At 47.0% G+C, this 14760-nt stretch overlaps 1 protein-coding gene across 6 annotated transcripts in view; it reads left to right on the plus strand.

The window, feature by feature from the left end:
* NRG2 (neuregulin 2) overlaps positions 1-14760 on the plus strand; it is a 173504-nt gene that overhangs the window by 115991 nt on the left and 42753 nt on the right. For 3 of the 6 annotated variants that reach the window (XM_069772997.1, XM_069772996.1, XM_069772998.1), the window contains exons 3-4: positions 5313-5431; positions 9418-9483. In XM_069772997.1, the coding sequence (XP_069629098.1) occupies positions 5313-5431; positions 9418-9483 (185 nt within the window). The remainder of the gene's footprint in view (positions 1-5312; positions 5432-9417; positions 9484-14760) is intronic. The other 3 variants (XM_069773000.1, XM_069773001.1, XM_069772999.1) reach the window with 1 other exon arrangement.

Raw genomic sequence — 14760 nt, forward strand, 5'->3', positions numbered from 1 at the left:
CCTGTCCTGGGCGCCTGCAAAGACATTAGCTGTCTTCCACACCTGCTTCTCCCACAGTCCCAGCAGGTCAAACACTGAGTGGGGCAGATGATGGTGTGAGAGGAGGAGGAAGGAGGACTTTGCCCACTGCAAAAGGAATGATGGCCAAGCTGAAAACTCCAAACCTTCCTGTCCTTACCCCTCTTATTTGATTGCTTTGCTTGAGGGCATTTTTTTTTCCCATTTCCATTTGCTGTTTCTGTAGCTAATCCTGAGCTAGCCAGATCATGCCCTAGAGTGCATAGCAGCCAACATAGGGTCACTTGTTTTTCTCAAGCACTGCAAGGCACGGCCAGCTTGCCCAGCTCTGCTGTGCTGCTCTGTAACTGAAGGGTAAGGAAAAGATTGGGGTGGTTTCCATCTGGCTGTGCAGGGGAGAGGATGCTCCTGGCTGCCACTTCTGCCCTGCTGGACAGAGGTGGTTTGCCACAGCCATCCCCACTCTGCTTTGCATTGCAGTGATCTCTTCTACCTGATTTTATCCCACTGTGTGCTGGAGAAGATGAATGTGTTCCCTGAGGCCAGGGCACTGAGAGCCCCTGCTCCAGCCAGTGGGGCTGCTGATGTTTGATGGTTGCTGGACAACACTTCTTGACTGTAAGCTGAAGAATTGAATATTCTGAATCTTCTTGCTAATCATTAACCTGCTCTCTCAGGGCAAATGCACCACTGTGCAGAGTGCCAGGACAGCACACAGGCACCAATTAAATCTTTGGCAGGAGTGTAAGCAGTACACGTTACAGCAATTGCTGGCCTTTCTGCTCTCTGCAATATTGGTGTGCTTCCTGCCAGTGGCTGTCTGTGCAAACAGAGAGGAATGGAGTTAATAGGTAACCACAGCAGTGTATTCAGTGTGTCCTTTGCAAGGGTCATGTTTGGGAATTTCCTTTTCCTAGCATCTCAGGTGAGTTTACTATGTGCAGTGTTCTTAATTGACAATTTAGGGGCCACATATGGTGGTGTAGTCTTCAGATTCTCTTAATCAGCTGATTCCTTGACTTCTTCATTACTTATGTGTTAGCTACCCTATTTTTAGAAGACTAATAAAATACTACAGCAGTAGTAATCTTAGAACTATTTTTGTCCTGAATGATACAGAAGCAGCTGAACTTACACAGGGAACACTGAGTCCTCAGTGAAACGTAGGTGTCTCAGACGCAGCTCGTGGCAGCTGCTCTCCTGCTCACACGCTCTGAGATGAATGGATTTGTGAGGAGATGACCTGGGAAGACGGTCCCATTTCCACTTGGCAGTAGGTAAGAGGAGAAAAATGATTCAAGCTTGACCGAAGTGCTGGTGGGAACATGACTCCTGTCATGAAAAGGTCCTCCTTGGCTGAGATGAAGTGCTTGTTTCTTTTCCTCTGACTATACTGGAGGCCTCAGGGCCCAAGCTCACATTTAGATGTCTAACCCTGAGATGTCTAAATTACAGCAGATGAGGCTACCCTTCCCGGCCAGAATTTGCCAGGATCTTTGTGTAGGTCCCGGCCAAGGGCTGATTTCCCTGTTTCCCATTGTAGTCCGGAGATTGGCACTGCAGAGGGTGATTTACTCATCACTCCAAACTTCCCTCTGGGGGACTCTTTTCTCTTGGCCAGAAAGGTATTTTGGGGGATCTTCTTCTGGCCAGGCTGAAGGTCTCCTTGTGAATCCTATCCCCCAGAGCTTGCAGACAACATATTCCCCATGGCTTATTCCTCCTCTGGCACTACAGGAGATAATTAGTGTGTGGCTAAGTCATATGTGCTGAGGGTCAGAAAAGACAATGAGGCAGATTTTCCCCTGGAGTAAAGAAATGTCAACAGAGTTGCACTGCAGTGAAATGATGGGATCTGTCAGTGACCCTGGCCCTTTCACTGAACAAACAGCCTGGGGCAGCGCCTTCCTCCAGAAGAATGGCATCGTCTGGCAGCCAGGCACCCTCGTGAACTAACGTGGTAGGGCTTTCCCAGGGGCTGGTGTCCCCAAGAGACACGCTGCCCAGAAGGGCAGCAGGGGACTTGATACAAAACTCCTGTGCACGACGTAATTCCTCGTATGCTACTATTTGGTATTTCTGTAAAAACGTGCCTCAGCCCTCAAGTGAACAAAGTACCTGCCCTCGGGGGCAGCAGGAAGAAGAACACAAACTTGAAAAACCAATTCCCTAGGCAGTTTTGAGATATTTCAGTAGCACTTGGAGATAGCAAAATAGAACAGAGACAGACTGGTCATCTTTGTCTTTGCCAAAGACAGATCAAGCAAGGTCTAGTCTCTTTTACATCCTTCAGTTCAGTTCTTCTAGTCCACGGGCATTATCCATGTGAATTAAAAGGCACATGACTAATGCTGTGAAACGAGGTATCTCTCTGGCTATTTCAGTGCTTACTGGAATAGGGAAATTCTCTTTACTGTGGCTATGCTCCACATTAAAACTGATCCTCATCTGTGCCCTTCATCTCTCTTCCCCAAGTCTGTTACTTGACATTATACAGCACAGTGTGGAGACCAAGAATAGCTATACCATTGGTCTGGGTTATGAAAGCAAGAAAAAGCTCTTGATTTTTCAAGGGGATCTTACAATCCAGGAAAATTTCAACAAACTGATGGAAGATAAAAATAAGCTTTTCTGACAGTACAACAGTCTTGTGCATTAAAACAAAATAATCCTCTTTGGTTTCACCTTGATGCCCATATGCTATAAATACCAACATTGCTTTCTATTCTGCTCACAGTCCTCTCCAGTTCCAGGTAAAAGACCAAATGTCTCTCATCCTCTTCTTGGAGATGAATCTGTCAAGTGTGCCACCATTTCATTAGCCTTTTGTGTCACTAATAACTTACTAATTTGTATCTTTGGGACTTAAACCCCTTTATCTGTAAAAGATCACGTACATAGGTGATGTTCTAATGCTGTAGTGGATTTTTCCAGCTACTACACACAGTGAAATGTGCTGTGCATATGAGATTGCAATGCAGCCAATTATCATTAGAATATCTGTCCTCCGGCAGCCGAAGGCAGCATGTTCGTTAATGCTTTCAGCTCTGCATTGGCAGATAGCCTCAGCATGCTGGTGTGCGAGGGTGGTGTTTTCTACACGACTTTGAGTTAGAGCCTTTCTCTTCCAAGCTGCTTTCAACACGTGCTGCCTGCCTTTTTGCTTTGCGTTGCAGCAATAGCTACAAGCCTGTCACAGGGGTGGTTTATAAAACAAATGGTGTATTCTGTCAATGAGGGTTGAGACAGCTGAGTGAAAGTAATGGCTGTGCCATGCTGGGGGCAGTCTTGTTGGAGTTGCATGCAGTAATACCAGGAGCCCTCCTCGCCCCTTTGCTGAGTGTTCCTACACCTGCCTCTGTGGAGGCAGTGGGGAATGTGGTCCTGGACTGGGCACTGCAGCCCAGCAGAGCCAACCCCCTCTATCAGGTGCCCATCGTACCTCCCCGGCAAGATGCAGAACCCAACTGCCACCAGGCAGCAACAGGCCCTGGAGGCCCTTAAATGCTTTGCTGTCTCTTGGATGCTGCTTGACTCCTAAAGCATCACAGCAGCGAGGACCATGATGCCCAGGACTGTCACAGGTTGCTCTAAGAGACCTGAGAAAACGAGAAGTGCACAGCACTGCGAGTCAAGGCAGCTTTGCACCACTGAATCAGCCTGCTTTTTTAGGCACCCATGTTGGAACACATTGGCCAAAATAACTGGCTTCGCACAGTGGATTAGGGGAGACCTAGGATTAAAGGGATTCAAGAGATCTTTGCATACTGTCAACATTCATTTAAAAATTGCTCCACATGGGGCCTAAACTCGTGCAACTGAACACTCGACCGCATCCTGTAAAACAGGGCAGCGCCTGTATCCTGGGAGCTGTACCAAGTTGTCTCCAAGTGCTTTTAATTTACTAATATAACTAGTGAGATGTTCATGCTGTGTCCTTGTGCCGAGCCTTCCAGTAGAACAGCATGTCAGGGTGTTAAAAAGATGCCAGTGTGCTTCTGTGAAGGACTTCCTATGGACAATGATTTGCACAGCCCAAAGAAAAGTCCTTCTCAAATGGCACATGTAACATTGCAAATATGTCCAAAGCTAATGATTATTTTCCACATAAAAAGAATTTTATTTGCCTTCAGCAACATGGGCCACTGGGACCTCTTTCTAAAGCTGGCAGTGTTTCCAAGTCTCTAAGTAAAGCGACTGTATGACACGGACCTGAGGTAAAAGCTTGGGGTAGAAAGCAGAGAGATGTTCTCAGGAGAAGAGTACACAGGATGGTTTTTGATAAAATGGCTAAAATGGAAGGAAATGTAGTGAAACAGAGGGCCTAATGTGGGAGTCCCACTGTGGTCACACGTGGTATTCAGTGTGTGTTGAAGGCTCCTATAGATCTCTGTTAAACCAGGCAACAAAAGGTTTTGCCTGTTAGTCAGAGAGACATCCCAGAGAATGAGACATCAGTCATAGCTGGTGGGAAAGGCGATGCTCGTCTTCCCTGTAGTGCCGCAGAGCTCTGCTGCAGAGCGGCTCCCTCCCCCATGAAGCACGCAGCACAGGTTGTTTGGTGACACCAGCAATCATCACGTACATCATCTTCTGCTCTTTCTAGGCACTTCTGGCTGATTAGATGATTGTGTGCATTTCAGCCCCACATATTTGTAGTATACTGGAGTGTTTGTATTCGGGGGACACAAAGTGCTTGCCCTATTTGTTGGCCTGGATAAAGCTACAAGCTAGCGGTGTAGGTCAAACCACAGGGTTTTGATTTGCAGGCTGGGAAGGGATGAGTCCCCCCTGACCCCGTGGGTGTTGCGTTTGAGTGTGTGGCACTGCTGAACACAGCCAGTGAAGCACCAGACTGCTCAGCCTCCTTGTTGAGGAAAGTGCAGAACATGCATCTCATCTCCACATCTCTGTCTCACAGGCAGATCCCTCTGTCCATCAGTAAAGTGGCTTTTCTCCAGTGCAGAAAGTCTGTGTGCTGGGTTGCTGGGACTCTTGGGCTCAACCCCTCGCAAGACTTTCTGTGCGAATGAGAGCAGGTGTCAGACCAAACCATGGCAACATGCTAAGAGCAGTGGGTTCAGAGGGAGATGTTCATTTAGAAAATCATGGTGGTTGTGGTTCCTGGGAAGGGTCTCATCTGAATTCTGACCAGGCTAGAGTGCCTGTTCAGCTTGTGAGGTCAGGCAGCCCATCCTCTCAAGAAGGGGTGATGTACCAGGGCCAGGAATGGTTATCAATTCATGAGGATGGTTAGCAATGGAGTAAGAAATGTCTGCTGTACTTTTCAACAGAAAGATTTCCAGACTGCAGTTCAACAAGGTGAAGCTGGAAGATGCTGGGGAGTACAGCTGCGAAGCGGAGAACGTTTTAGGGAAAGACACCGCAAAGGGCAGCCTGAATGTGAAAAGTGGTAAGTGAAGAAGCCAGCAAATGTCTCGAGCTGTCTGCCATTCAAGCAGAAAGCGGGAGGTTCTGCACATGGTCTGTCTTGTATTTTGTTTCATGCTTTCAGGATATCAAGTAAAACAGTCTTGAGAGATAAGAAAAATGCAGCTTAGCATAAATGTTTATCTTTGTTATCTGTCACTGGCAATGTGGTTAATTTACATTTTAAATAAACTTACAGTCTATGTATTTTTTTAAAAGGGGAAAGGAGGAAAGAAAGCTGGTGGGCTTGATGTTTTCTTTTTTAAAAGAACTTCTGAGAAGCAAAACTCACCAGAAGACAAGTAATTAAACCATAGCTTTGTGATGAGTGAAGTTGCTTCTGGTTTTCATCCTAGAATGTGTGCTCCATCTCTTAGAACTCAGCGGATGGAGTCTGAGGTTAGGTGGTTTTATTATTATCTTGGTCATAATAATTATATTGCTTAACATGATGGTTTGGAAGCACCCTCCAGCTCAGAAAGTCCCTACAGTGGTTGCAGAAGCCGGGAGGGTGCGACTAGGGGAGGGATGACTGTACAAGCTCTGTTCCTAAGCTCTTCCTCCTGCCATTCACAATGGGCCACTGCAGGAGCCTGGGCTCTCTGCTCTGCAGCCCTTTGGTGTGATCCAGTTTCTCTGTTGTGCTCTTATTAGCATGAGTCAAATGTGAAGGAAGGTAGCTTTCTGCTGCTGCTTTCTGGCGTTATTTTCTCTATTAACCTCTGCCTCAGCAGTGTTTGCAGTCCTGAATCTTTTATTCTGTGAAGCTGCAATATCACATAGCCCCCCCCTCAGTTACTCTGCCTGTAAAAACCCAGTGCTTGCAAAGTCTGGAGAAAGGCCATCCATGCTCAGACCTCCATGCCTTCGTGCTCCACATCTATGAAGTTAGCCCTACTGCTTTGCTGTGTTTCTTCCCAATCACGATAGGAAAAGTGTCCAGAGTAAGCTAACTGAGGCAGTACCACTCCTTTTTTTCCGACTCACGCTCTGGCTGTCCCATCGCAATGTAGACTGTTCCTTTTTTGACTGGGAGCTGCATGTGCAACGTGCACGGGCAGCATGTGCCTGCCATCAGAGCCCTGTCTGCCGCCTCTGCTCACCCTACACAGTCACTAGCGCTTCCTTCACAAGAGGAAGAGTGTGACTCCACTGCAAGGCTGTGATCCTGCACACTGCTTACGGCACCAGGAAAATGCACATCAGGCCACTACAGCTTCGAATGGCCCCCTCCCAAATGCACAGATAATGGCAGCATTTGTCAGGGTTTAATTCTTCCTCTGCGGGAAGGCATGCTGTCTGGCAAGGACAGCTGGTTGCTCTCAGTCAGGTCACAGGGGGTATGAGGACACACCTGGGTTGCCCAGAAATGTGTTGAGACCTGAAAAGCAACCAAAGAGACCCAGAGATCTGGCCTGTACCTTTTCTTAGTGGGAGCTCCAGGCTGCAAGGTGCTGCAGATCCAGGAGATTGCCTGCTGTGCCCTGCTGTGGCAGTGCCTTGATTAATCTGTTTTCTAAGCTGCCTTGCAAATCTGCCTTTGGCTTGCCCCTCTCAGCTGCATGCACACCCTGCCGCTGCTATTTGCAAGTCACCTGGCAGGACAGCAGTTGAATGCTAGTTGTAGTCCCTTGCAAAGGTAAATAAGACGATGGTGATCGCTGTAGGCTTTTGCAGCTCTGTCACCCCCTTTGCACTCTTTTTTCACTTCCCCCTGGAGCTACCCAGAGCCAAGCAGCCTTCATCTGTGCCCAGGCACTTGCTGTTGTGGAGTCTCCTTCCTTCCTTACTGCTGGCCTTCCTGGGACCTTGACAGCTTTCCTCGCTTCTGCAAGCTCCCTTCTGTGGTATCTTTCAGTAGAAAACTCCTCAGGGCATCTGCTTGTCTGAATCCAGATGTATTTCTGTCTTAGGTCCCTGGCTGCATTCTTCTCCAGGCTCCTTAGCACTAGTCCTATTGTGGCTAAGTCTCAACACAGTGCTCTGTGAAGTTTTAGCAGTTTATAACAATTAATCAGAGCCGATGCTTGAGCTGGCCTTCCCTCAGAGCCTTCCCCTCTTTCCCAGAAGCTCACTCCAGCTATTGCGGTTTCTGTAAGTTCTGCTGCTTTACATTCTGCTTCTTTACTGCTGCCTGGTCCCTGGGAACCTGGTGCGTCTGCCTGTCCTGCGCAGGCTGGCTGGGACTGATGCTCTGGGACCATCTGCTGGAAGCACACTTTCTGACCTGACACTTAGTATTCTTGGAGGTCCTGTAATGTTGCTGTGATACAGGCGGCTGAATCCAGGACTGGGAAAAAGTCCTGAGCTAATACCACATCTTGTGGTACAGAGACATGAGGTTTGGGGACATCTCTGGGTGCCCCTGTAGAGAGGTGGCATTGCGAGAGGTGGCCTGAGCTGTTGAGGCTTGAGATGAGCATCGTGGAACGAGGTGTCCTCAGCCCAACGCGCTGTTCCCCTCCAGGGGTGCAGAGGCCAGAGTCAGAGGCTCCCGAGCCCACCTGAATCTTGGCTGACAGAGAAGGTGCTCACACATGAGACCCTCAGGCCCATGGATGTGAATGGCTGAGATTCAGTCTTGGCTGGTAAAAATTTCTCAGCCTGATGAGGCAGCCTTGCCATTGCAAAACACTCTTTGCTCTATTCCACTGCCACTTTTTGGTTTATACCAATTTCAAAAGAGCACTTTTTCAGCCATGCATATCTGTTGCAAGTCACTGAAAACACCACATTGAAGAGACATTTTCTTTAGAAAGTGGCTGCAGTGCAGCAACCCCTTGTCACTTAGAAAATGCCCATCAGCCAAATCCATCACCTCATCTCTCCTCTGCAATTCTGGTATTTCCACAAAATACCAGGCTCAGAAATAAATGCTTTTGCATTGAAAAGCTTTGGGATGGTGTCAGTTTCTGAGGAAATGCTTCTGGGCTTAGCCAAAACATATTGTGCTTTGGTGCTATTTTCAGATTTTTATTACTTTGAGGTAAATCAGATGCTTTCTTAGAAAAAATGTCCCATTTCCCAGTTCTCTTTATTGAGTAGTCTAATATTGGTATCACATGAGCATGAGGACACAGCAGAGATGTGACTGTTGCGGACTTTTTTCCTCAGAAAATTTCTAGACACTTCCTTAACTGACACACCTCCTTCCCACCCCACCTCCGCCTTTGCTAAACACCGCAGGAAAAATCAAACTTTTATAAAAAATTCTTTCTGCTTTTACCTTTCCATGGTGGTCTCACCCCCTATCTCTGACAGGGTGCTGCACGCACAGTGTAGGCTCCTGTGCTTTCTCCTTTTTGCATCTAGATGGTTGTGAAGGGCTTTGATCCTGAAGGGTCTGTTGCTGCCAGCAGGCTCGAGTAGAGCTGGTGACTGTGGACATTGGACTTTCCCAGTATCCTGGTTTATAAAGAGGAAATCACTACAAGTGCTCATCTCCCGCGTTGCCTTGGGCCATGGCCTTCATCTGTTTCATGTTCCTCCATCTCTTGTACGAGCATTACTTTGTGCAGCAGAACTGCACGTACCTGTGGGATGGAGGCTCTTCAGATGATCTCACCTTTTCTTAAACTCCACATTGTTCTCACTGTCGTGTTCTGTGATCCCGTCTTTGCACTCTCGTGGCTGTCAGGGCTAAGAAAACCTCCCACAGTTTTGCTCATCACCTGCTGAGTGAATCCTGAACCATTTCTGCCTTTTTATCACAACAGAGATCCTAATGGCATGAGGCCCTTCACAGCGAGGGGACCAGCGTGCCCAGTGCAGGGGCACTCGTTTATCTGCCTCTGTTGCCCAGTTGCCCATCTGAGCGTACTCTAACCAGTACTAACACGTTGACAGCCACCCCAGCCTGCGCCACCCAGCAGCACCTGCTCTTGTCCTCCTCCCTGCAGTAGCTAAGCCCACTCTTCTCTGCTCAAAATAGATATTTTGTTCACTACTTTCTTACCTTAATTTCCCCAGGAACAACGAAAGCACCACAAGTCTTACCAGCCTCAGAAACTAAAATAGTTGTTATGGAAGAAGAGTGTAAGTACCTCTCCCCCCACACCCCCCATATAGCTTCTTTCCCCTTATTTGTTTTGTTTTTATGAGACATTTTGCATAAATGCTTTATTGCCTCCTGGAATCTTCTTTAATCGCTACTTCTCTTTGATTTCTCCCAAAGCCACTATCTTTCCCTAGATCTTTCAAAAAATATGATTTATATTGCTGGTGTCTATCTTAGAGAGAGAGAGGTTGATGACTATTGCAATGGTAACTTGAAGAACATGCTATTTAAAATTGCAGCTGGATTTGAAGCATTCCCAGCTCTTTCAATACATGGGTTTATTGATACTTGTAAGATGTGCTTGTTACAGCCTTTGATTTAGCAGGGGTTTTTGTTGGTTTGGTTTGGGGGTTGGGTTTTTTTTTGAGGATAGATGAGAAAACCAAAAGGGGCTATAGGAAATACAAGAAAAAAGACTGAGTCTTCTAAGCATAAGTCATAAGAAAATTGCAGAAAATACATCTGCGCCCTGCCATCACATTTCTCCTTGAGTCTCTAGAAAACAAGAACAGATTTCCCAAAATGTTTAATTTGATTTAGTGTGGCGGAAGTGCTTTTTAGCGTTCCCTCCTATTCAGTTGTCGCAAATGCAGTAGAAAATGGGCACACAAAAATAAAAATCAAAGCATATATACAAATGTAGATCTAGAAGCCATTGCCTGGCCGTTGGTTCAGCTCTTTCTGGTGGAGGGCATTATTTCTCTGTCGGATAGTCTCTCCCTGCTGGGGGACACCGTGCCACCCAGGCAGCGTCAGCACGCTGGACAGCCCACCAGGATCCCGTCCAAATGAGCAGGCACCCGGAGAGCCGAGGACCAGGCAGTTATTTTGAGATCTGTGCTATATTTCCATTCCAGCTGCTCACGCCCAGAACTGACAGCACAGCTGGCTGTGCCTCTCTGTTGACAATTCCACTTTGCAGATTTTATGGGGATATTTCCTTCTTGGAAAGCTCAATCATTTATGATTTTAAAGGACATCTGATTGCAGCCGCAGCAGGGACGAGCCAGGTATCCTTTAAAAGCTTTTCTGATTAGAAAACTGCACTTGAAATTTGCTCTTGTGTTGTGCTTAGCCTTCCACTGCATTGGGAACATCAAGCTGAGATGCAGTACTACTAATGCAATGACCACACCATCCTTCCCCAGGATTTTTCCTTTGTGTTCACCAGCATAGATCCATGCTACATATTTGCATCGCATTAGACATATGCTATTTTCACTAAAAGCCAAATTTTAACAATAGAAAGGAAACTGGCAAAATGCCGTGTGGCTTGCATGGAAGTTTGTCCTTTTGGAAAACTTCTTTCCTCTGTGGGAATGTCATCCTTGACTGCCTGTTTTTATCTTAATGATGTGAAGAGATGGTAAAGTCTCCCGAATTAGTTGTAATTGACTTTTTCTTTCACATTCCTTTTTCATGATCTCTCTCAATTGTTATCTAAGTAACACATAGTCCCCCTGATTTTTATGGTTACTGATGATCTATCATAGAATTGCACATGTGTATAACATATGGGGAGGTAATGAAGATGTTGTGAGGTGTGGTGAACTGAAAAGCTGACAAGTATCTCATTCTTGTAAAATTCTTGCCTTTCTTTTAAATATCTGTATTCCAAAGCTTGTCTGGCACCTGTAGGTTGTTCCACCTCTCATTGTTTCACTGAAAGGTTGTAAATGATCCACTGGATTTTAAACACCGTGTTGAGAAAGCACCATGCAACTTTGTGGTAGCTGCAGTTCCCTGGGAAAGGAGAGACAGCCTCGCACAGGCAGCTTGGTCACGGTGCTTGGTCACTTCTGTTTGGCCTGTGGTGCGAGGCAGGCATCTTACCAGGTAGGCTGGGCAAGGGTGTTACAGCCTACATCTCAGGAAGCTCACCATGTTCTCCCCATAGCCCAGAGAGTCCCTATGGGCAAGGGGATAAAACCTCATCACTCCATGTAGCCCCACATGCCTCACCCCCTGTAGCCCTGTTGTTCCCAGTGTCTATATTTTTAACTAGTGTTTTTTCTGAAGGTCCCAGTTCCTTCCTGGATGGTCTGGCCTTCTTTCTACCCCCTCCTTTGGAAAAGGAGTGGATTATCACATATTTCCCCCTTGGAGTACTGTTAAAGTCTTTCTTACCACCTCTAAGTGTAGCTGCTAGCAAATCCTGCCACATTCTGAGTCACCCCTGCCTTCCTCCTCCTCTTCTCCAGTGGCTACAGACATCTGGGCACTGCTGCATCCTTGACACAAGGCAGGTTTACTCACCAGACAGCACTCAAAATGCAGCCCAGGCCTCCAAGGTGTTCTGTCTCTGGTTTTGGGTAACTTTTTTCTCTGGAAGCCTATTTTTTGTCCCACTACGTTCCGTCTCAGCACCTTCCAGTGCCTAGCTGGCACCTGACACGAGGCAGCAGAGTGCAAGGAGGCAGACTGGTACCATAGTTTCTTGGAAGCCTCTGCATTGTTACAATGATGTGCATGGGATCTCTTCCCCAGCTGCTGTTCCCCTTGCCTACATGCTGGCTGGAGCAGGACCTCTAGTTCCCTTTGACGGGGGCACTGTTTGTTGTGGGCCTCACAGATCTCATGACAGTATGGAGAAACCCAAGGATCTCATGGTGCTTCTGGTGTAGAGACAACCCTGATACCAGTCTGAATCTGGGACCAAAGACAGCACATTTGGGAGATCTGGGATCTGATGGTGCTGCATTTTGAGAGCTGTCTGGATTCAAATCTGCCTTGCATCCTTGTCCAGTCCATGTGGATGCAACCCTATACTCAGGGTGAGTACTGGGACCTGTCAGTCAGTTGGGTTTCCCGATGCCCCCACTACATGGTATGTGCATGGCATGGGATACCACTCAGCTTCATTCAGTGGTGTGGACACCTTCAGATGAGCTAGAGCCATTTAGCAGATGTAACAAACTGGACCATGGAATGTGATGAGTGCTGGCCTGGTCACAGGGGTGTAGTGTCGATCTTAACACCAGCTTTGGTCCACATGTCAAGCTTGACTCTGAGGGGCAGATTCAGAAAGCAAAGCTGGTGTCTGGGAAAGCCTTTCCATGATGCTGCATATTTTGACATGGTACCACAGTCTTACACCTTCCTCTGAGTATATGCTTTTGTTTGAGCATTGTCAGACTAGAGCAGCCCTAGAGATACTTTCTTCAGAAAGCACTGGAGCTCAAAAGACAAGCTATACCTACTACTCTTATCAAAAAGTCTTCCTATTGAGCCCAGTAAGCATGAGATAGTTGCAGTAGCCTCATCCATAGTGAAAAAGTGTTAAATAAGATGTATTATCTTGTGTTTGCCACAGGCTAAGATTGTGCAGTTGGATGGTCACAGCTCACAGGTAGGAACTTGCAGGGATGGGGTAACTTGATCATGTGCCCTGATGCAGTGAGAAAAGTCCTTTATGCTCATTTCAACATCCAGAGAACTCAAAATGGTAATGTGATCCTGTCACTGAGCAGCTTGAAGCAGCTAAACAAGGTTCAGGAGTCTATGGCTACAGACCTGCTTGGTAAACAGAATAGGAATCAGTGTCAAAGTTCAGAAATATTTTGATGGAGGCAAAAATGGAAGAAGGTTCAGAGAAATCTGTGGAGCATTCTGAGATGGAAGGTTTATGCAGGACAAAGATACTAAAATCTTACCAGTTTAATTTTTAACAGGTAAGCTAATGTTTGAAATCTCTGAAAAGGTCAGGTAATCCCTTTTGCTTGTTTTCTACTGTTGAGTTCTCCTCTAGTTTATTTCCTTGACTGCAACAAACAGGTAGAGTCTTGAGGGTAAAAAAAAAATACAGGCTGGGTGGAGAAAGTGTGGTTTGTATACCATCAGGATACAAGGGGATCCACCAGTGACGGGCAGATGTTCTAAACCAACATGTGGATTATTGCAGCTGCTCACCTGGACTCTGGTTATGGCCTTTGTCTGGGTCACTATCTAGCTAATCTGGTTGAGTGCCTTTACTTTACCAGCCTGTGTAGACTGGCAGTGCTGGCTGGGCTGTCTAATCTCACTCTGCGGGTGCTCTGCAGCAGAGAGAGATTTTGGATCAGATGAGAAGATGAAAGAGGGAGAAAGAGAAGAGGTGGTGCTGAGTTGTTCTGGGAAGATGAGAGCTGGGGGAAAATGTGAGGCACCTGAATGAAAGCTGGGCTCTCTGGATGGATTTTGGGGGCCTTTATTTCGACTGCTGGGGATCACAAGCCCTCCCTGAAGTCCCTTTAGAGATCCACGTGGGAAGGTAGGTGAAGCAGCCCTTCTTTCTCCAATTAAGTCTGACTGGCCACACACCGGTTTGGGTCCACAGATTTCATAATTGTCATCCTGGTGATGCCATTGGACTAAGTTTGTAGGCTCATTGGTTTAGACTCATTCTGGCTCTCCCTCTTCCATTTAATACCTTCCCCAATGCTGGGTGTTGGAAATGTTTTCTTTACTTTCTCTCTCCCAGGTGAGGTAGGCCTGGTGGACTTGCATGATCACAATGGCTCAGTGATGTCTTCACTGTGATGTGGTTTGTAAGTCACATCTAGTTGAATGGAAGCTCCAGCATATACTACACTAAGATGTACCCTGTAATTAAGGTTCAGCCAATTCCCCCAAACCTTGTCTCAAGTCCAGTCTGGCATGGCCTTTATTGGGTGACCATGGCAGACCTTCACATTAATTGGCTGCTCAATCTCTGGTCACTCCAGTCTGAAGGCACTGTGCTCTCCTGGAGCCAGCAATGCTACAAACATGAGCGTTGTGCTGTTGGTTTGGAGTTGAAGGGTGTCCAGCCAGCCCAGAGCATGGGTAGAACAGAGAGAAGTCGGTCCACCAGGAGCCGTGCGGACAGACCAGTTTTCAGTATTAGACTAAAAATAAGTCCTGGCGTGGTCTTTGCTCAGATAATTTAAAACCCACAACTGGAGGTGTGGTTGATAATTGAGCGGAGCCTGCACGCATGCAGGCATGGTACCTTGATGTGTACGTGTTGGAGATCTCGCTGACAGTCTGCAGAGAGAGCTGTGTTGTGCCTGCCTGCTGTAAGGTCCCGGTCATCGCTTATTTTGCACACTGTGTATTTTTAAGTAGCCATCACATCTACTACTCTAGATGAGATGTAAAGACAGGCCATTGTGACTGTAAAGGCAGGGATGGACAGTATAGAGTGAAGCGTAGGATGGAAGTTTATGTCCCCTGGAAGAGCTGAGGCTGTAAGCCCAGCCTTCAGAGCAGGCGGCTGTGTACCAGGAAATCTGCTC

Source organism: Haliaeetus albicilla, chromosome 27 (assembly GCF_947461875.1).
Source record: "Haliaeetus albicilla chromosome 27, bHalAlb1.1, whole genome shotgun sequence".
In the NCBI taxonomy this organism is placed as follows: domain Eukaryota; kingdom Metazoa; phylum Chordata; class Aves; order Accipitriformes; family Accipitridae; genus Haliaeetus; species Haliaeetus albicilla.